Source organism: Schistocerca cancellata, chromosome 3 (assembly GCF_023864275.1).
Source record: "Schistocerca cancellata isolate TAMUIC-IGC-003103 chromosome 3, iqSchCanc2.1, whole genome shotgun sequence".
In the NCBI taxonomy this organism is placed as follows: domain Eukaryota; kingdom Metazoa; phylum Arthropoda; class Insecta; order Orthoptera; family Acrididae; genus Schistocerca; species Schistocerca cancellata.
The window spans coordinates 411,422,649-411,445,295 of NC_064628.1; the positions used below are offsets into that span (position 1 = coordinate 411,422,649).

The 22,647-nt window shown below is 38.4% G+C and overlaps 1 protein-coding gene across 5 annotated transcripts in view; it reads right to left on the bottom strand.

Annotated features, from left to right (window-relative positions):
* Positions 1-22,647, bottom strand: part of LOC126175158 (TATA box-binding protein-associated factor RNA polymerase I subunit B) — a 324,489-nt gene that overhangs the window by 256,823 nt on the left and 45,019 nt on the right. For all 5 annotated transcript variants that reach the window (XM_049921739.1, XM_049921738.1, XM_049921737.1 and 2 more), the window contains 2 exons: positions 19,475-19,673; positions 19,220-19,385 (listed from right to left, as the gene is read on the bottom strand). In XM_049921739.1, the coding sequence (XP_049777696.1) occupies positions 19,220-19,385; positions 19,475-19,673 (365 nt within the window). The remainder of the gene's footprint in view (positions 1-19,219; positions 19,386-19,474; positions 19,674-22,647) is intronic.

Genomic DNA, 22,647 nt, shown 5'->3' on the forward strand with positions numbered 1-22,647 from the left:
ACTCACTGCTATTACAGTCATAGGCTAATATGACTCTTCATTTTTTGAAGTGCAAAATTTTACATTTCTGAACATTTAAATCAAGTTGACAACCTCTGCACCACTTTGAAATCTTATCAAGATCTAACAGAACATTTATGCAGCTTCTTTCAGATAGTACTTCATCACAGATAGCTGCATAATCTGCAAAAAGCCTGATTTTACCTGTAACATTGCCTGCTAGGTCATTAATATACAATATGGGCAGTGTGGATCCCAACACACTTCCCTGGAGCACACCTGAAGTTACTTCTACATATGATGATGACTCTCCATCCAAGATAACCTCCTTACCAAAAGGTCCTCAACTCACTCACACACTTCAAAATTTCACCTGATATATGCCACATGACCATACTTTTGACAATAAGTGTAGGTGTGGTACTCTGTCAAGTGCTTTTTGGAAATCAAGAAACCTGCATCTACCTTGTTGCCTTGATCCAAAACTTTCAGTATGTCATGTGAGAAAAGTGTGAGTTGGCTTTTACATGGCCGATGTTTTCAAAAACAATGCTGGTTGGCATTGAGGAGTCATTCTGTTCAACATATCTCATTATGTTTGAGGTCAGAATATGTTCTAAGATTCTGTGGATCAATTCTACTACCCTTCTTGTAGATGGGTGTGACCTGTGCCTTTTTCTAAGAACTGGGTACAGTTCTTTGTTCAAGGGATCTATGATGGATTATAATGAGAAAAGAGGCTAACTCAGCTACAAATTCAGTATAGAATCTTACAGGGATTCCATTGGGCACCAAACCTTTGTTCAGTTTTAACGAGTTCAGCTGTTTCTCAACACCACTGACACTAATACTTATTTCATTCACCTTTTCAGTGGTACAAGGATTAAATTGGGGCAGTTCTCCTAGGTTTTCCTTTGCAAAGGAGAGTGATGTTGTAGCAAATGCAATAGATGAAGTTACGCAAAAACCAAGACAGATCCAGTGCTGTAACAAGATAAAACATATTACAGTAGTAAGATGAAAAATAAAGCATTGTAGAACAACAAAAATTTTTTAAAAAATTGAGTTTTCAAAAGTATGCCTATTTTGTAGCGCACATCTTCTTGGATAGTTTGATGTATAAAACATATATATTTGATAGATTATAAGTCACGTTATTTGGTCTGAAGTGTATCAAGATGCAGCGTCACACCCCTTTGCATAGCATTCTTCTGTCATACGTACATGTATTTCGCTCCATAGAATTTGAATGTTTATATTTGCCATCAAATCTATATTAGGCACCTTAAAATTGAAAACTTATTGAAGAAATGGGCCATTCCACTGTTGCGGGTGTCACATTTTGTCACATTTTTCACGGTTAAAGTTATATTTATTTGTACTTCAGGTGTCAGAGTAAGGCTAACTTTAATTTAGTGAATAGAATAGCAGGTTATTAAGTTCCTGTAAAAATTTTAGCTCTTAATTTTACACTCAACCTGCTAAAAAAAATCGTGAAGAAGTATTGCGGGTGTGACAAAACTTTACTCTTCATTTGCACATAGCCGTGTTCTTCAGTTATTTCATCTTCTACTTCTGAATCAGGATGGTTGATAATTTTTTACACAGTGAAGAAAGGAGTAGTAAAATACAAGATATGATAACTTTTATTCACAGACACTTCCAAAAGACAACATAATTTTTTTTTCCTTTGTGTTGCGGGTGTGACACATAGGTACATCAATATTATTGAGTGAAATGTAAAACAAAATGACAAGAAAATACTTTAATTATTATGTTAAAATGATAAAAACTTAAACAAGAGAGAACTAGGCCTATTTCATACTACTGCAAAACAAATTGTCCCCTGTTATTCAACAGCTTGGGTGGATTTACTTTCTGGGAGATTACTGAAATATTTTCCCAAGACATGTCTTCTTCTGTGGGCCAAATCCAGCATTTACCACTGGGTTGCATACACTTCAGCAAGACCTGCTCAACTTGTTCATCAACTTGAAGAACTTCTGCAAAGTATTTCTTCTTCAAACAGGACTTTCCAGTGACAGTCTACTCTGACAGTACAAGTCTCCTATAGTAAGTTTCAAGGATTCTTCACTATCAACACTACACATCGAATTGTGTGCATTTTCATGGTTATGAAGTGATATCACTGTTGTAATCTCTTGGGCAGATGTAGCAGAAACCCTTATAACTCCCTCTTTAACTGGTATAATGCAATGGAGTTTGTGCAATCCTGAAATAGGCTGTACACCTTTCCAACGATTATCCAACGTAGCCATTGCTGAATTAATTTCTTCAGATGATAAGTAGAGGGTTGCAATCCCTTTCAGTTTCTGATTGATACACTTGTAAAAATCATAAGGAGTGTTAATAGTAACCCTCCGTGATTTTACAGTTCTCCACGCTGTTCTTTTCAGCGATACCACCAATGCCATCAACTGCACCTTTACCGTGAGAACTGGCAAAAAAATTCGTCACCAGTAATGCCAAAGTCAGGTTGTAAATATGTAACATTTAATAATGTGAAGTGATTCTTGAATTGCGCTGTGCAACCATCGGAGAAAATCTTGACTCTTTGAAGATAAGGAAATTCTCTCTTTAGGTCCTGAAAAAGCAGCTTAAGCATTGCTCAAACTGAATATTTCTTGTGGGACAAGTCATCACTAACAATGGTATAGCTGTGTATGGTGCCATCTTTAATCCAGACCACAACTGTAAATATAGTTGTCTGCTGTTGGTGCCAGTGAGCACTCTGCATCTCATCCTGACAAACAGAAGTATAATTTTCAGCATAGTCAACCTGCAAAACCAAATTGTGATTACTGAAATTTACTTTTGCATCCTCAAAGCACTTTGATTACTTCTTCTTAACATAACAGTGCAGTTTGAATCCCAGAAGCTGTTTTTCTATTTCTTTAATGGCATTCAAAAAAACTGTCCCAACTGTTTCTATACGCTGAGGGCAACCTTCAACACCTTTCCATTGAGTCCATTCAAGCTCAATGTTCAGTACTTCTTCATCAACAAGGCTCTTCGCATTTAAAGTGTTACACTTTTCACAGGCACTGGACATACACTTATAATTTTCTGTGTCACAGACAAGAATGCTAACTAAATCTTGTGCTCTACTTGGAAATGTATTGGTTTCCCTTGCAATGCTTTCAACCAAATACTGTATGTTTTCGTGGTATCGACAAATACACATGTTGTGTGGCATAAATGATACAGGGTGTACAAAAGGTGGACAAAGAGAGAATAATTTTGATTTTTTTATCTCACATTCTGGATATTCTAGAATAAATTGTTCATATGCTTCAGATACTGTCATCATCATATAGCACTTCTGCTTCTGTTCTTGTTCTCCAGTTTCAGGGTTCTTGACACTAACCACATCTTTTCTTCCTGGTTCTTTTCGGCTTATGTTGTCACGAAGGTAGAAGTTCTTAATTTTATTTTCTGTATCTGCACTGAGAAACTTACTCCCTTTCTTGTACGTATCTTCTTTAAGTTTATTTGCAACTTCAGGTTGCTCATCGTTAAACAGCTTTGCCACTACATCCTTTTGCTTCCTTGGGCTGCATGGTAAGCTTTTCTTCACCTTATTTACCACCTTCCCAAGTGATCTTTTGGATCTATATGATTTAGAGGGCGACAAAATGCAAGATGAAGTGGGAGTTTGAGGAGAAATTTTATTCTTTTCTCAATGTCTCCTTTATCTTTTCTTATCTTGCATACGTTTAAGTTTCTTTTGATCATCCTGCAAGGCAGCTTTATTTTTTCTCTCTCCGTAACGTATATCTTTTGCATTCCTTTTCTAACATTGCCTGATACTGAATTGGAGATTTCTTCAGTTTTTCCCTAAACCTGTAGCACCTTTCAGTGGATGACATGCTTGTCCTATAATAAATTACAAGAATAATACTTTTAGCTGGTTAATAATAATAACAATCACGACAATAATATCAACAATAATAATAATTGTGTCTGTTGTTACAGTAAAATTTCCTTGTTTAGTTCTGGTATCACGGTAACAGCTCTAACACTTTGACATGTCACATCCGAACTGCGTTTCTTGACATGATAAGATTGTTCCTACAAAAAAATATTATAATTCAAAGTTGTGGCCCATGTAACTAACCTCACTTTTACATACTTTCAACTTTACATAACTTGAAACTAAACTGATAAACAAATAAATGTCTATTTCTGTGTTGCGGGTGTGACAGAAATTCCGTATTTTGTTTTTTTAAGATTCACAGCTTATTTACCTGCATTATAAATGTAAAACCACAGTTACAGCTTCACAATTAACCAGAGAGTATATGCACAACACATGGACATTCAACTTCAAAGACACTAGTCTGTAGGGCTGTCAACATTTCACATTAAATTTTACAATTTTTTTCCCTGAGAAACAAAACATAAACTCGCACAGTATTTTCGTAAAAAGCTAATTTAATTTACAGTAATAATCATGCTTATAGACTATTAGAGAGCAGTGAATATATAGCTCTGAAAAGACTGAAATTATATTTAAATAAATCCTAAGCGATCATTAAAAGAATAAAACATAAAATATTGCTGTCACACAGTAATAGCACTTTGATTAATAAGTGAAATAGCTAATTTAAGCTTACTTTGAATAAGGCTCAGGGTTCATTACATAAAAACAATATCCCGAAGTTAATGCTTTAATACAGTTAATAAAGTTAATACAGTATGCCTAATACTTTCAGTCAAAATTGTGTAAATAGCAGGTTTTAATTGGGCCTTACACCCTAAAAATATTTAAGTATTTGAGAATAACTAATTGTACTATAGTAAATAGTAATACAGTTCTAAACTAGTACTAATATTTCGAAACTGAAAATTTAACATTAGGGCTACAGTGTTTTTAGAAAGGTGCAAATGTTGACCGTCTGACTGGATTACTGAATATGAAGTTGTTGTTGACTGGTCGGATATCCAATTCATCCAAAACATCTCAGTGGACATGAAGAACAGCCAAGCTGTTCAATCGCTTCTGTCCCATTGTTGATCGGAGATATGACTTCTGACGCCTAACGGCGCTAAATGACCGTTCTGCTGTTGCTGTCGTGATTGGGACTACTTGAAGAAGCTTAATGCACTTCACTACTTCACATAACATTTCTCCAACTGCAGGCTCTTGTGTAATGTACTTTCTTATGTCACGCATATTTTTTAAGACCAGCTGTCTTTTATTAGCAATATTGGCTAACATATTCAAGTGTAAGCATAGTCTCTCAATGTCTAGATCATTTTTTAAAAACTCAGTTGATTTTTACAAATTTGTTTCACCTCTGTTTACTAAAAGCAAGCACTCTTGTTCGACTGCAATGACCTGTGCGAGTCCAGTTGAAGCAAACCTCTCAGTAATGCAAGATTGCACTGTTTCACAAACTTCAATGTAAATAGCTTTGTAGTATTCCTTTGGGATTTTGAAAGTGTGCGATGAGCTGGCTACGTTGAGTTCATACTTCTTTAGTGTAATGTGATTCCAAGGAAGTGAAGGATCAACAACTTGTTAAGGTTTTTCTTTTAAACACAATTCCCAAAAGTGTTCAAACTTATCATGCCTTCCATTCAATATACGAGGGCCGTTCAGAAAGTAACCTCCGGTTGATTTAAAAAAATACACCAAGTTAAATAAAAATATTTTAATATTACATCTTACAACTACATCTTTGCACTATTTTTCTACATAGTCTCCATAGCGATTGAGGCACTTATCGTATCTCTTCACAAGCTTTGAAATTCCTTCTGCATAAAAATCACCCGCTTGTGCCTGGAGCCAGCCTGTGACCGCATCTTTGAGCTCTTCGTCGTCATCAAACCGCTGTGACCCGAGCCATTTCTTCAAATGCATGAAGAGGTGATAATCACTTGGCGCCAGGTCTGGGCTGTAAGGTGGATGGTTGATAACGTCCCACTTGAAGGACTCAAGAAGGGCCGTTGTTCTGCGAGCAGAGTGAGGACGGGCGTTATCGCGCAAAAAAACGATACCGGAAGTCAGCATACCACGGCGTTTGTTCTGTATAGCCCGTCGTAACTTTTTTATTGTTTCACAGTACACGTCTTGATTAATGGTCATACCACGTTCCATGAATTCAACCAACAACACCCCTTTGGCATCCCAAAACACCGTTGCCATCAGTTTTCTGGCAGAAAAATCTTGCGAGGCTTTTCTTGGTTTGGTAGGCGAATTTGAATGTGCCCACATCTTTGATTGTTCTTTTGTCTCAGGGTTCACGTACTTAATCCAGGTTTCGTCACCGGTCACGATTCTGTTTAACAATGGTTCTCCTTCGTCCTCATAACGTGACAGAAAGTCTAATGCAGAGGCCATTCTTTGAGTTTTGTGGTGGTCGGTAAGAATTTTGGGCACCCATCGTGCACAGAACTTACGGTAACCCAATCTTGCTGTCACTATCTCGTACAAGAGAGTCTTAGAAATCTGTGGAAAACCAGTAGACAACTCCGACATTGAGAAACGTCGATTTTCACGAACTTTTGCATCAACTGTCTGAACGAGTTCGTCAGTCACCAATGATGGTCTACCACTCCTCTCTTCATCATGAACGTTTTCTCGTCCACTTTTAAATAAACGTACCCATTCACGGACAACTCCTTCACTCATAACTCTTGGTCCGTACACGGCACAACGCTCACGATGAATAGCTGCTGCAGAATATCCTTTGGCTGTAAAAAACCTTATGACAGCACGCACTTCACATTTGGCGGGGTTTTCTATTACAGCACACATTTCAAACTGCCACAAAAACTAAACTAGCGCAGGTACGACATTCACTCGACCACGGCTTGATGCCGACTGACCTGTTGAGTGCGTGAACGCACAGATGGCGTTGCTACTCCCCCCACAACCCGCACTGTGACCGATCGGAGGTTACTTTCTGAACCGCCCTCGTACAAATCAAGCCCTCATATATTTTTTCCAGATCAGCAACACTTAGATTAGGGCACTGAATTTTTTCATTGAAATCCTCTACTGGGTTCATTGCATGGCAATAAAGCCATACAAAAAAAAGTCTTTATTTGTAACATTGACTCAAGGTAGCCTGCACATTTGTAACATGCCTCTATTTTGTCCTCTGCAGAAAATGTTTCAAAAAATTCTAGAAGTTCTTCAAAGTTTTTCAATATTCTCAAGATACTAGAAGCTTGCACAGTCTATCAAGTCGGGCAAAGGGGCCATAGACCAGCTTGGTCGTTGGCACTTGTGATATTCGCTATTTTTGGCTTAATTAAAATAGCAAATTCAGCCAGAAGGCAAATACTTGTTTATAAAGAATGATTAATATATAATAAGGCCTCGCATAGCGACGGTGGAATTTTCTAAATAATGTAATTCGTCGTCTTTGGGCGGCAATATAAACAGAAAAATACGGATGGATATGCGATCCTTCACTATTTTGTTCGCTGGAGAACAAATGAAGCCTTGAGCGCTAAAAAGACTTTTACTGTTTTTCTTAAGTAAGACGGACGCTGATTTGTGGCGGTCTGATCTAATTATTTTTACTAAATAAATAAAAACGTGTTCCGTCTAAGTTTGAGTGAAGTGTAAGAAGAGCTGTTAAAACTTATCGTGATGACGCACGGGTGACTCAAAAGGACAATGGCTATATAAAAGAGCGCTCAATGGACATGATATGGACATAAAAATCTACCGTCATTGTAGTATTAAGCTTAAGACTCCAAGATCAGCAGTCCAATGTGCGTGTTACATTGATAAAAAGAAAACTGTTTTATCGTCTTCTTGCATCAGCTTTAATATTGAATTTCCCTTTTGTGTGATGTTACAGTTGTTTTTGCGCCCTTAAGAACTTTCTGGTCCCTTAGAAAATTGTTTTGCCGTAACAATAACTTCACAACCGGGTATGATCGTATCTACGATCATGAAGTAATTAGAAAGACAATAACGCAACTTCTTAATCAATAGCACGCTAGTTGTGACTGCCTCAAGCCACGCGAAACTGCAAGTAAAAACTATTCACATCTCATAATGCAATATTTTATGACAATGGTCAATCCATGATTCTTACGCCAATTGTGATTGATAAAACAGTTAGTTAAATCTCAATTTCCAACTTTCCATTGAATAACAACATCACTTTTATTTTGTAACATCACACTTGGTGCCCGAACAGGGACTTGACCAAAAATTAGTAAAATTCTTGAAAAATTTTCTATGTGCTTGTGTTAATAAATGTTCTGTCGTTTCATGTACACATCATCTCTCTGTGAGAGGAAGACGGAAAATATGCTGGTTGATAAGGCAGTTTAATTACCGAGAGAAAAGAAAAGAAAAGAGACGTGAATTTGCTGAGACAACATAGCGGTAATCAAGCCATCAAAAAGTAAGTCAGAATTTTGCATACGCAGTGTAGTGCTTCAGTAGCAACGTTGCTTTTCCAAGTCGATCCACATCCTTTCTATCTCCTTCCCGCTATAGAAAATCTGCTTTATTTTATCTTTCAAAGTAAAATTCTTTGTAGTCTGATAATAGAAATTATTTCTCCTCATTGTTAGTATAGCTGTATTGCATTTTCAACATGGTGGATAGTGTGCGCAATTTGCAGTGAAGAGCATCTTCATTCATTTGTCTGAAACGGTTAGGTTCCATCTTGTCTTCTCGCCAGATAGAATTTCATTTGTCGCTCACGCGAGAGCGGTGCTCTTAGCGGACTCACCACGTCACTGACAAACGACGAAAGCCTTGCGTAGCAAGTGATTTACTGACGAAAATGGCAGATAGGAAACAGAGACAGGTGACAACAGGAGACGGAAGTGAAGACGTTAATAGTATTCCATACCCTTTACGGTCGCGAACGGTAGGTTCCCGTGTGGAAACTGAACTAACCATGTCTGTAACAGGGGAAAGTGACCCTAAAGTCCAAACTCTTCCCGCTGCAGCTACAAATGACCTCGGTGCGTTAATGGAAATGCTGAAACAACAGTTTGACGCAGTAAATGAGACTATAAAAACACAAAATGAGACTGTTAACGCCCGATTAGATGCTGTAAGCGAATCAGTAAAAACACAAATTGAGGCTGTTAACGTCCGATTAGATGCTGTAAGCGAATCATTAAAAACAGAGCTAGGCACAATCAAAACAGATCTGCATAAAGAAATTACGGCTGAATTAAATACCCATTTGGGTGAGGTGCAAACTAAGATCAGTGATCAAATTCAGAAAATGCAGAAACAGGTGAAAAGTGAAATAGCTGAAGTATCTGGAACATTAAACACAAAAATTCAGGCAGCTACCAAAGAAATAAACTCAGTTAGAAATGCAGTATCTGACATTGAAGGTGTAGTGGAGGATCTGTCGAGGCAGATAGACTCAATCAATATTGAAGAACAGGTTAAGAGCACCGTGAAAGCACACGCAAAGGCATTGTCGGAACACTACGGTGAATGGATAAAGGGTAAAGATATTTTTATCGAAAAGAAGGTCAGGGAGGAGCTTAGGGAGACTGTCAAGGATGTAACTTATGAAATCTTAGCTGCTCCTGGTAAGTCGGGAGACACAGTGGTTTCTGAATTGGGACAGATTCGGAGGACACTTACACGGGATCTTCCCGAGTGGAAGCAGCAAGTAGTGGACGAAGTCAGAATGCTGAGAAACTGGGTAGAAAATCAGCACACACATACGCAAACTATAGGGAACAACTCTTTAGACGGTGACGAATGTCAGTCAACTCCTTATCGTTCACCGCCTGATTACATGCAAAACAACAGTCCTGTGGAGTCCCGAGTAGGGAAACTAAATGATCCGCCCACAATTGTGAGTTTAATGCAAGAGGAAAGTGTGATTAAGCATCGCACTTTTCCTGTTTTTCATCCGCAGAAGTGAGAAATACACCCCATCGTGTTCCTAAAGAATTTTTCCGGCATATTTCCCAGGAGCTGGACAGACAGACAGCGTATTCAGTTCGTCACTGGCTTTATTTCTGGTGATGCAGCATTATGGGGAACGGAAATGGTAGACACGTGTAGGAATTATGAAGAGTTTGAGAAAATGTTCTTGGCAAAATTTTGGAGTAATGGGGTACAGCAAAGATTAAGGAAGGAGGTGTATGGTGCGGAAATTTTCAATGAGAAGCATGGAAGTCTCCGGCGATACTTCGAGAAGTATCTAGCAAAAATTAAATTCTGGGATTCTCCGATTTCTTCCAAGGACGTAATTATGATTCTCAAAAGCAAACTCCCTGTGTCTATTAGAGAGAAACTAGTAAATGTGTCCGAAGAAGACACGGATGTATTCCTTTCTGTGCTGGATTCCTTAGATTTAATTAGCGAGGATGTGCGCTCCAAGGTTGGCAGCGGCAAATTCTTCCCTGGCAGCCAGCAGAATGCATCGCACGCGGACAACAATGCGCCGAAGGAGAGAGCGAGCTACTGCGACCGCTGTTACCAACCTGCCAGCGGTTATCAAAACGCAAACGGCAATAACTTTAAACGGAAGCAGAAAACCAATTACAGTAATCAGCAGAGATACCACCCAATTTACAACCACCAGGTACAACATCAGTACGGAAACCCACCCTTTAATTCTGCGCCTGAGCAGTATGGAAATTCTCCACAAACTAGTGGTAATTTTTCAAATGGGCCAGTGTACAATCAAAGTTATAGGTCGAAAAATAGCAAGTGGCATGGGCAAGGCGGAGGCCACCCAGCAAAACATCAGAACAACTTTTCACAGGATAGAGGACCGCGGAACAATTTTCAAATGGCACCAAATGCGAACTTTCCTTCACAAGGAAATGGTTTTGCCGGCAACCAAAAGATCGGGCGACATCAGCCGTCCCAAGTATTCTATTCACAAGTGAATGCACCCAGTGGATTTTGTCCCCTTTACACCGGCATTTGTACCACATAACCAGCACCAATATGAAACGGAACAAACACTTAAGGCCATGAATGACAAACAGGTTAAACATCCTGCGGAAAATTAGAGGCAGCGCCTTTCAGCCTCCTAGAGGTCGCTGCCGGTTCCAGTGGGGGTACTAACGAATACTCTGATTCTGAGTATGTTAATGCGATACGGTATGACCATGAGACCGACTTACGAGATGACCTTGCACCTGACCTAGAAGCTCAAGACATTAATGACATTTATGATGAACAGGTCCAGGCTTCGATTAAGATTTCTATTGCCAACATTCCTGTCACAGCCATTGTTGATACAGGAGCAAACATCAATGTCATGTCAGCATATCTCTTCAGGCAGGTGTCTTCTGTTTCAAAAGTTTTATCATTGCAGATTCAGGGTTGCTCCATATCGGGAGCAGTTGGTCTATTGAAACACAGAGTTAGTTTACAGACACAGCCTCAACTGCAGATAGAATCTATTTTGCTTTCTTGCCTCTTGCGTACTGGAAATTTCTTTGTGTGAACTGTTAATGATAAGTATTGTGTTGAACAGCGCACTGACTACATGGTAACGGCTACTACATGTAAACTTAAGTATTAAATGCTATGTATGGAAAAATTGTTTATAGTGATGGACATGAAATGATATTTTTTCAACAAGCTGTAGCAGGAAATTGAGGTTGCAACAAGAATTTCAATTTAATTTTAAGTTAGTATTAAGAAAAAAAAAAAAAAGTGCTTGCGAGGTGATTGCCCGGAGCTATATAAATATGTAAAGGTGAGAAATGGAGGAGGATGCGTAAGTATGCACTTCTCTCAAGGTACAAGAAGATTTATAGATTTATATTTAGTAATGTAAGTACTTGAAATTCTGTTGTAAAAGCCCAAATTACCTGCTTAAAAAAAGGGTACATGTTCAAACAGTCCAGACAGTGGACAGGAGTAGAAGAAATAGCTTAAAGTTCAGTTAAAGCGTGCTGTTAAATGGAAAAACAAGTGGTAACCCACCTGTGTTCACGCAAGGAGACAATAAGCTGTAGTAAACTAAGTTAGGTGAAATATAGTACAAATAGAGGCAAACCATGAAGCATCAATAATGTAGCGTAAGTACTCCACGAGGCTACTAATTGCTATGAAAGTAAACTATTTCCCTGTGATCTGAGCCCAATGTAAAGAGTATATGAGGAATGTTAGCTGACGAATTGATTTCAGTAGAATCGAGGTACTAAATAACCAAACAGCAAGCCCCCTGTATCATAAATAAGTCCAAGTAAAGATCTTCAGAAGATTTGTAATGTAATTTAGCGACCATTCAATACCCTAATTGAAGGCTAATCTAAAGAACAAGCAATGCAGTGATATTTAAACTTAATATTGACTATAACCAGAGTAAGACGTAGAAGTAGCAAAGCATGCTGTAATGAAAGAGGTTGAAATTTATATATGTGCCTATGTTTATTATGATAATTTTATTTACATGCAGATTTTATTGCAAAAATGTCTCCTAAGACACTCCTCTTATGAAAGCCATTTTCCTTGTGCCCGTTCCTTTTGATCCTGGTTCATTAACTCAGACCAAGGGTCGACTTGTAAAAGGCACGTGTGCTTCAAGGCAAAGCAGTGCTTATGAGAAATGAGACACCTAGCGTGATGAACTTCGCTAGCTTTGGTAATGTTTGTTATGGACCGGTTGCGTAAACCCAGTGAACTGTCGGTAATTCCATTCATGCGAAAAATAGTAGACACGCGTTACCCTATTTTTTTTAACAGAGAACGATTGCTGAGTACATGAAGCGAAGAGGGAGACCTATTGTTATCCAGTCTGCCCTCAAATATAAAAAAAATTTGGCAAGTACAAAGGAAAGCACAAAAAGAAAAAAAAAGATTCGGCGTTAAATGTGTACTCGTTAAGTAGTAGATATGCTGCGTGGCAGTAGAAAATGATCTTGGGTGCACTAAAGAATAAATGCAACGAGTGTTGCGAAATCTGTAGTTTTCATAATGAGGAGATGAGCACTTAAAAGAAAGTTTGAAAGAATATTTTTAGGTCCACTAGTGAAAGTAAACCTTGAGATATAAAGAGTCCATTCATAAAGCAGTTGTTCACTGGACTTAACAAAAGTAGTGACCATTAATTGTAAATATTAGCTCGTAAGTGATCTTTTGTAAATAGTAGAATATAAGTCTTTCTATACCAGTGGAGGAAACGTGCAAAATTGATTGTTTTGTAAATGAACTCTATCGGCGAAGGAACTAAGCACGAATGCTGTGTGAAGATGCACACTAAAGTGCGACGTGCATAATAAAAATAACTGTTCACTGTATATTAGTGGTAGTGTTGTACTGCAAGTGTAAAAAGAAGTCAAGGCTACGACAACAGGTGCAACGCAAAGTTCAGTGTTGTTCTAAGTGCAGCGACAGCTAAAACATTCGTCGTCACTTACCTGTGAGCCTCATGGGAGGCAGTTGACAGAGAAGTATGGAGGCAGCTTCAGTGTCCGGCTCCTCCGATGGAAAACGCGCGCGAGGTGTTTATATCGATGCACTCGTGTGATACGAAGTTCACACACACACACACACACACACACACACACACACACACACACACACACACAAAAAAAAAAAGAGGAGCAATCGACGACCAGCAGCTCTGTTACAGCCTGAGCGCGAACGGATACTGAGTATTGGAGCTCACGCAACACTGTGCAGCCGCTGTGAGTGGCTGACGTGTGGGTGACGAAACAATTCAAACTTCAAACTGCTAACCGCCATGACTTCCATCGTACATACTGGAGGAAAGACATTTGCACACTTGTGTGGCTACATTTTCATACGTAAATTAAGCAATTCTCTTGAGTTGAAGTTAAGATGAGTGAGAAGTAGATTGTTAGATTACTCAGGCCTTAAAGCCATTAATACCGGCACTTCTGAACACTGCTAAAATGAATTACAATCCTGTCTCTTGATGGAAAAAAAAATGAATGTGCATTATAGGAAGACCCTAAACTCCAGACCAGTCCCGATCCTTAACAAATGTATCCAATAGGTTGTAAGTCATACTAATAATTTTCCACTTCTTCTGTTTCATATTGTAAATAAAAACCCGGGAAGCCACTTGAATTCCTGGCACCACAGTGGAAAGGACAGATGTACTGCATGATGAACGCCGTAGACAGCTAACACAGAAAGTGAAAGCATCACGAAGTGTAGTGCTACGTTATTAAACTGTAATTGAACCACAATGAGTCAACAGATGCTCGAACATTGTCCACTCTAGTTTAGTGAAAATAAGCACTCACTGTACTCATGTATTAGTTGTTAAGCTCAAGAGAAAGTAATTTCTGAATTCTATCCCCTGAAGTGCGAAATGAACGTTCACTTATTGTTATAAGCAAATATGGACCAAACTTAAATATGCACATAAATGTTAATCTTGGTATTATGGAATGAAGTGACTGATGAACAAAGAATGAAAAACTTTATTTTGAAAAATGATAAATATCTGATATATGTTTATAAATGAAATTTCAATTTATGTACTTTGTACGCCAGCAACATTATGTAAATGTCACACCAAAAATCACGAATATCTCATGAGGACATGAGGATCGAGGTAATCCTTCGGCATTCCCTCTCTCCTCATGGGAGGCAATGTGATATTCGCTATTTTTGGCTTAATTAAAATAGCAAATTCAGCCAGAAGGCAAATACTTGTTTATAAAGAATGATTAATATATAATAAGGCGTCGCATAGCGACGGTGGAATTTTCTAAATAATGTAATTCGTCGTCTTTGGGCGGCAATATAAACAGAAAAATACGGATGGATATGCGATCCTTCACTATTTTGTTCGCTGGAGAACAAATGAAGCCTTGAGCGCTAAAAAGACTTTTACCGTTTTTCTTAAGTAAGACGGACGCAGATTTGTGGCGGTCTGATCTAATTATTTTTACTAAATAAATAAAAACGTGTTCCGTCTAAGTTTGAGTGAAGTGTAAGAAGAGCTGTTAAAACTTATCGTGACGATGCACGGGTGACTCAAAAGGACAATGGCTATATAAAAGAGCGCTCAATGGACGTGATATGGACATAAAAATCTACTGTCATTGTAGTATTAAGCTTAAGACTCCAAGATCAGCAGTCCAATGTGCGTGTTACATTGATAAAAAGAAAACTGTTTTATCGTCTTCTTGCATCAGCTTTAATATTGAATTTCCCTTTTGTGTGATGTTACAGTTGTTTTTGCGCCCTTAAGAACTTTCTGGTCCCTTAGAAAATTGTTTTGCCGTAACAATAACTTCACAACCGGGTATGATCGTATCTACGATCATGAAGTAATTAGAAAGACGATAACGCAACTTCTTAATCAATAGCACGCTAGTTGTGACTGCCTCAAGCCACGCAAAACTGCAAGTAAAAACTATTCACATCTCATAATGCAATATTTTATGACAATGGTCAATCCATGATTCTTACGCCAATTGTGATTGATAAAACAGTTAGTTAAATCTCAATTTCCAACTTTCCATTGAATAACAATATCACTTTTATTTTGTAACATCACACTTCTTGTACCTTGTACCCTGTTCGGGCGCCAAGTGTGATGTTACAAAATAAAAGTGATGTTGTTATTCAATGGAAAATTGGAAATTGAGATTTAACTAACTGTTTTATCAATCACAATTGGCGTAAGAATCATGGATTGACCATTGTCATAAAATATTGCATTATGAGATGTGAATAGTTTTTACTTGCAGTTTCGCGTGGCTTGAGGCAGTCACAACTAGCGTGCTATTGATTAAGAAGTTGCGTTATTGTCTTTCTAATTACTTCATGATCATAGATACAATCATACCCGGTTGTGAAGTTATTGTTACGGCAAAACAATTTTCTAAGGGACCAGAAAGTTCTTAAGGGCGCAAAAACAACTGTAACATCACACAAAAGGGAAATTCAATATTAAAGCTGATGCAAGAAGACGATAAAACAGTTTTCTTTTTATCAATGTAACACGCACATTGGACTGCTGATCTTGGAGTCTTAAGCTTAATACTACAATGACGGTAGATTTTTATGTCCATATCATGTCCATTGAGCGCTCTTTTATATAGCCATTGTCCTTTTGAGTCACCCGTGCGTCATCACGATAAGTTTTAACAGCTCTTCTTACACTTCACTCAAACTTAGACGGAACACGTTTTTATTTATTTAGTAAAAATAATTAGATCAGACCGCCACAAATCAGCGTCCGTCTTACTTAAGAAAAACAGTAAAAGTCTTTTTAGCGCTCAAGGCTTCATTTGTTCTCCAGCTAACAAAATAGTGAAGGATCGCATATCCATCCGTATTTTTCTGTTTATATTGCCGCCCAAAGACGACTAATTACATTATTTAGAAAATTCCACCGTCGCTATGCGAGGCCTTATTATATATTAATCATTCTTTATAAACAAGTATTTGCCTTCTGGCTGAATTTGCTATTTTAATTAAGCCAAAAATAGCAAATATCACACACTCTCGCAGCGTATGCTTCTGGAGAGTTCCATCCTTTTGTTGGATTCCCTTACGGTGTTTTTTAAGTCTTTGGCTAAAGCCATATCATCCCTCATAGACATTATTTAGTAAAAATATAGACATAAGATGGTGAAGACTGTCTACAACTGCCATCTCTTAACTGTGAGCAGTGCAGTGCACATAACGTGCTTTTGGTTGTATATCAAAGACTAACTTTTTTAGTCCTTTGAACTTACCTCTCATATTCGAGGTACCATCACAGCATTGCCCACTTACGTTATCCATTGACAAATTAAGACAAGCAAACACATCTTTTAAAATACTAAATGGAGTTTGTGATTCACAGGGGATCTCGTATAAGCCAAAAAAGTCTTAGTTGACAATTACGGAATCACTGACAGTACAAATACAAAATGACACTTGTTCACGAATTGAAGAATCACTTGTTTCAGTAACCATAATAGAAAAATGTTCAGTTTTCTAGGTTGAAGCCAATACCTTTCTCAACACAGACTTGCCTAGTAGATCAATGATCTCCTTTTGAATATCGTGGGACGTCCACCTATAGCCCAAACACCCTAACCAATCTTTAAACTCAGGTATGTCATTCTTTCAGAGTTCCATTAACTGAAAAAAAATTTGAGTTCACATCTTCGTGCCCTCTAATTGCAAGTCCTTGTCGGCATAGAAATTGCACAGTAGTAAAAATTGTCTCAATAGTTAAACAGCCTTTCTTCATATCACTATCTAACTGTTCATTCAATTGGGAGGTCACACTTCAGTTAGTGATAGAATTTAGTTTCAGAACACCTTCTTTATGTGTAAATGTATTTTCATGAAGACGGAATTTTTCCAAAGCATTTTTCCAGTTAGAAAACCCTATGGAAGTGAATGCATCTTCTTCTTTTGAAGCAAATTGTAATAGATTTTTAGCATCTGCCTCTTTGCAGGTTTTGCAAAACCTTTTTCAGTAGATTCTTCATATTCTAGCCATGTATATTTGATCAACTAAGACTTCTGAAATGATCTTCCCTTACTGGACTGTCCAGGTTTCAGCTGTGAATGGTTCTCGTTGAAGACGATGAAGCAACTAACGACAAAATAATTGTTGGAGGTTGACTTGCAGTATCATCAACTTTCCAAGCATGCCTTTTTGGTAACAAATTATCCATTGCAAATTTGATTCACAATACACTAAGAGACTAAAGTAAAAGAATAAAATATAGTCATATAAAATAGTCCACTAGACACTAAAGTCAGAACACTAAACATGTCTGCAGCATGCACTGAACGAAACTATCCACACTGAACGACTGCAACAGCAGGGTGGGCTTTATATAGTAATGGCATCATAAAGTCTCGAAGCATCAAGGCAACGTGAGGCAGAGAGTTCCAGGCACTTCTGCTCCAGTCCTTTTTATTTCGCTGCAGCTGCAGCACTGGCCCACTGGCGCCAGACGTTACCTGAAGGTTCGCCCACCAGGACAAATTCTAAGTGTGCCCGCAGCACCGTAACGCTATCATGATTCACACGATTCGTTTTCAGTTAACCTGCTTACTACCCTAATAATTATTTGTTTTAACTCATTACTAAATGTATATTAAAAGGTAACTATCATCAAAGAAGGAAAATAAAAAATTCCAACATAATTTTGTGATTTTACAGAGCATAATAAAACTAGTAACTCCCCCCCCCCCCCCCGCACAAATCGAACGAATTTTTGAGGGGCCTTGGGTCCCCCCAGGCCTCATGGAGTTAGTGCCTGCGACAAAGGCAATAGAAACGATGGGAAGTAAACAGACCGAGTGGTTCCACATGGTGCAGTGACATGTGTGGTTAGGTGAGTAGATGGTGTGGGTACTGCCCAGCCCTTGGTCCAGTAACAGACGTGAAAAGTTCTGAAATTCTTAAAGACACTTTCTCTTAAGTAAAACTTATGCGATACATGTGCACTCTTTGTAAGAAAGCAAGGTGACTGTTTATCTTAATTTTATTTCAATTGTGTCTTGAAAAAAGCAGTTAAAACTGGGACGATAAATAAAAAAGACCACAATGTACCAATAATAAGGTTGTAATGGAAGAAGACAAGCACTAAAGCAAGCTGCATGACATTTATGCAGGAAGTATGTCATGTGCATAGATCATTTAGATGAACATCATTGTAGTGCAGCTGTGACTCTGATGATTTGTCACATTCACATGGAAGGATCTGCTGACTCTCCAAGGCCAAAAAACATGTGCAATTCATTCTTCCATGAGAGGTTTTAAACAATTAACTGCACAGGTACATGAATCATTAAATGGTATGAATGCTTTCCATGTGTACTAGTCCCCAGGAACAAGATGTTTAAATATTTGTTGTGGTAATACTACAGTGTTTCTAACAACGCAGTATTCATTAATTTATGTAAATTATAGCAACACAAATTTAGTTTACAGATTTTGCCACTGAATTTACACTGCTTTCTGTGGAGGCCTAAAGTCAAGATCATTTATTGTGTTGTCAATAAATGCTTTGAGACTACTGAAGTTTCCAGTAAACATTCATTGTTCAGGCTTGGAAAATGAGAAAAATAATGACAAAACAAATACACATGCTTCAGTCAGAAGAATTTAGTTCTTTGACAAAAAATGCTCCTGTGCATGTTGGCTATCAACATACAGAAATACAGTAACACTGATGCAGTACGATACTGTAACATTCTAATACAATATTTTGTGCTTTGCACCTTAATAAAAATAAAACAGACCAAATATATACTAAAATTTTTGTAGTCACTAACACTTACACGTTTCGACTGAAATTTCTTTCTCTGTAGATATCGAGAGCTCGTATAGCTTGATGACACTGTTGACTGTGACATCGATGATGCTGACTTCACACTTTTACATGATGAGCTCTTCCTGCTAGAAGTTTCTGATTTCATTTTTATGCCACAGATTAAAGAAGCATCCCTGCAAGAAACAAAACTTGTTCACTTTTTAAAAGGTACAAACCCATATGGTTTTTAAAACTACTGCAATAGATTCAACTGATAACATACTGTAGATCAAAGTCTACTCCTAGTTTGGGCATAGCTTGGTTTTTCTTTGATGTAAATGCAACGCCCATCTTCCTCAGATAGCTGGCCCACAGCTGAAGCACTAGTTCCCTTAATGATGGTTTTGCTCCAAGCTCAATCACTTCATCGACCAAGCCTTTTAAAATCCAGTTATATGCTTCCCACGTTGTCCATTCTCTGTCTACAAAGATAACATGTGAGCATGTGTTTTCCGTTATAACAAGATAACACGCTATTCAATATTAGAAAATACTAAATGTTATGGAATCCTGAATTAAGATTAGTTCAATCATTAAAATAATACTTGCACACAAATCAACAGCTGGAAGCACATTAGTAAAGAGTTGGACTGATGGAGAAACCGACACACAAATCACTTTCTACTAGTAGTGCAAGGTATACTTTCTTTCGCAGTCTTGCCACAGAACAAAATTCATAAATGATCAGCATAAGTACTATACAGACTACCATTTCAACTACTTCCTCCACAACTTTAATAACTGGATGCTCTCATTAGAATGACAGTGTATAAGCTCGGACATTTTCCTCGTCAATCAAGCAAATAATGCTCCCTGAGGATTGTGAAATACATTAGAATTTAAATAGACAGCTGTATTCCAAGTTTTATTTTTATAAATAATGGAAGGAATGAAGGTAACAACTCCCCATATAACTGAGGTGTTGAGCAGTCGATAGGCACATAAACACAGCTGAAAGATACAGTGTTGGAGCAAAGGATGGCTGACAACTAGGAGGGAAAGGCAGCAAACACATGAGATAGGAATGCGGCATCGCTGAGCCTACTCAGGTGCCTGCGACCGGATTGGAGCAGTATGTGCAGAATGGGTACATAGGACACATCTTGGGTCTAGGTTTCCCGAAGGAATACTACCAATGTGGCAAGGGATTAGGTGTCAATGTGATGTAAGGACGGACCAGGATATTTTGTAGCTTACCATGTGGATCCCTACATGCTGTATACAATGACATGGAGGAATGGACTACGAGGATAAGAGGAGTAGACTGAACAAGAAAGAGGAGGCTAGGTGAGCTTGAGTCCAGGAGGACCACATGATCAAAGGATGTATTGTCTATGTAACTCCCATCTGGTAGTTCAGAGAAGTTGGTATTAGACATGAGAATCCAGAAGGTAGATGATGTGAAGTATCATTTAAAGTCAACCATGTTGGGCTCACTGTGTTTTCCATCAATGGCTGTTCAGCTATGTTCTTGGTCACGGTCTGAAGTGGCCAGTTGATGATCATACCCAAATAAAGTCTGTGCAAAACTAACAGCAGAGCTTATTTATGATTCTGTGACAGGATTGGAATAGGATACACAGAATGGACACATAGGGCACGTCTTGCATCTAGGTCTTCCAAAGGAATATTACCAATGTGGCAAGAGATTAGGCATTGATGTGATGTAAGGACGGACCAGGATATTTTGTAGCTTGCCATGCGGATCCCCACATACAACATCCCCATGCACCAACATCCCCCACGCCCTTGGACTTGCTTTTATTGAACACTACTTTTCCCTCTGTCTAACCAACTCCAAAAACAACAACTGTATTCCTTATGTATCTAACAAACTGAATTCTTCCCTGTAACTATTTCTCATGCCATGAGAACTCATGTATGCCACCCTGTTTATGGGCCATCTAGAGATAACCTTCCTAACCACACCACAACCTAAATCTCTGCCTGGTTCGTGTTTATTATGGTATCTTCATATCTGAGCCCATGGCCAAGACACTCCATCCTCATTCCCCTATACCCTCAATGATTTCTCTTCCATCCGCTTCGCCTGGTTCTCGTCAATCAACATGCCATCTTCCTTGATGCTGACCACCATTCAAATGGCACCATAAAAACTTCTGTCCATAATCAGGCTCACTAACCATCACAGTACCTTCACTTTGATAGCTGCCACCACTTTCATGCAAAGAAGCTCTACCTTACAGTCTGAGATTTTCTCTTGCCCAATATGCTGAAGGCTGTACTATCATAAGGTTTTCACAGATACATATTAACTTATAAACCTAGACCCCAAATAAATCTTCCATGTCATGTCTGTGTGCACATACATTCTGTAATAATTAATTCTACAGAAGAGCATTCCCAACAGCTCAGCAATAGTTTCATTCTTGTTTATTTTCCTATCAACCACTCAACACCTCAATTACATCTTTATCCTTTCCGTTATTTACAAACTATTGTGAGAATCATTCCCTTATGATTGGAGCGGCAAACATCAACACACTCTGATAAAAAGTTGTCAGCTTATTTGTTCAGCAAAGTTGTCAAAAGAGTTTGTTCACTGGCTGCCAGGAATGCTGTGACTAAATCTCTCTTTGTTGCAATGCAATGCTTTATGATGTTTTTCTGACAAAAACTGCAGTTGATACCAATGAAGATTTGCTGATACGCCTATACATAACAATTGTTCTGCTTTGTTTCATTTATACATTTGGATTTTTCAGCTTGTGCTACAGCGACTGAATTTATTCTAAATAAATGTTGTTCACCATGCACCAAAATTAATATTTTGTATTTGTACCTGGATGAGTTACTAACATATTCAGTTCAGAAGGCCATCAAATAGTCCTGTGACAATGGTGACCCTGATGTGATACAGCCAGAGAGAATAAACCACGATGTAATGGAATTAAGACAGATCATTCAAGAGTCCAGAATTTTTAGAGATAACGTACATAGATGGCATACCAAGGCTTGCAGGGTGACTACCCCCCTTTCTGGGCACACGATCCAGCTTTATGGTTCGCTCAAGTCAAGTAAAGTTTTCTCTGAGCTGGAGTAACAGCAGACTCCATGAAATTTGCACAAGTGGTCAGCCAATTAGACCATAATTATGCCACAAAAGTACAAGACATGATGACCATGCCTCTGGAGACAGAGTCATACCTGACGCTCAAAACAGAGTTGATCCGCAAAACGTCAGCTTCACAGGAAGAGCAAGTGTGGCAAGTACTTGCACAGAAGATGTCAGGGGCAAAAACCCATCTCAGTACCTCCAGCATCTGTGCAGCAAGGTCAAAATGTGCACCATACTGGATACATTGTTGCACATACTGTGAAGGTAGATGATGTGAAGTATCATTTAAAGTCAACCATGTTGTCGATGGCTCCCTG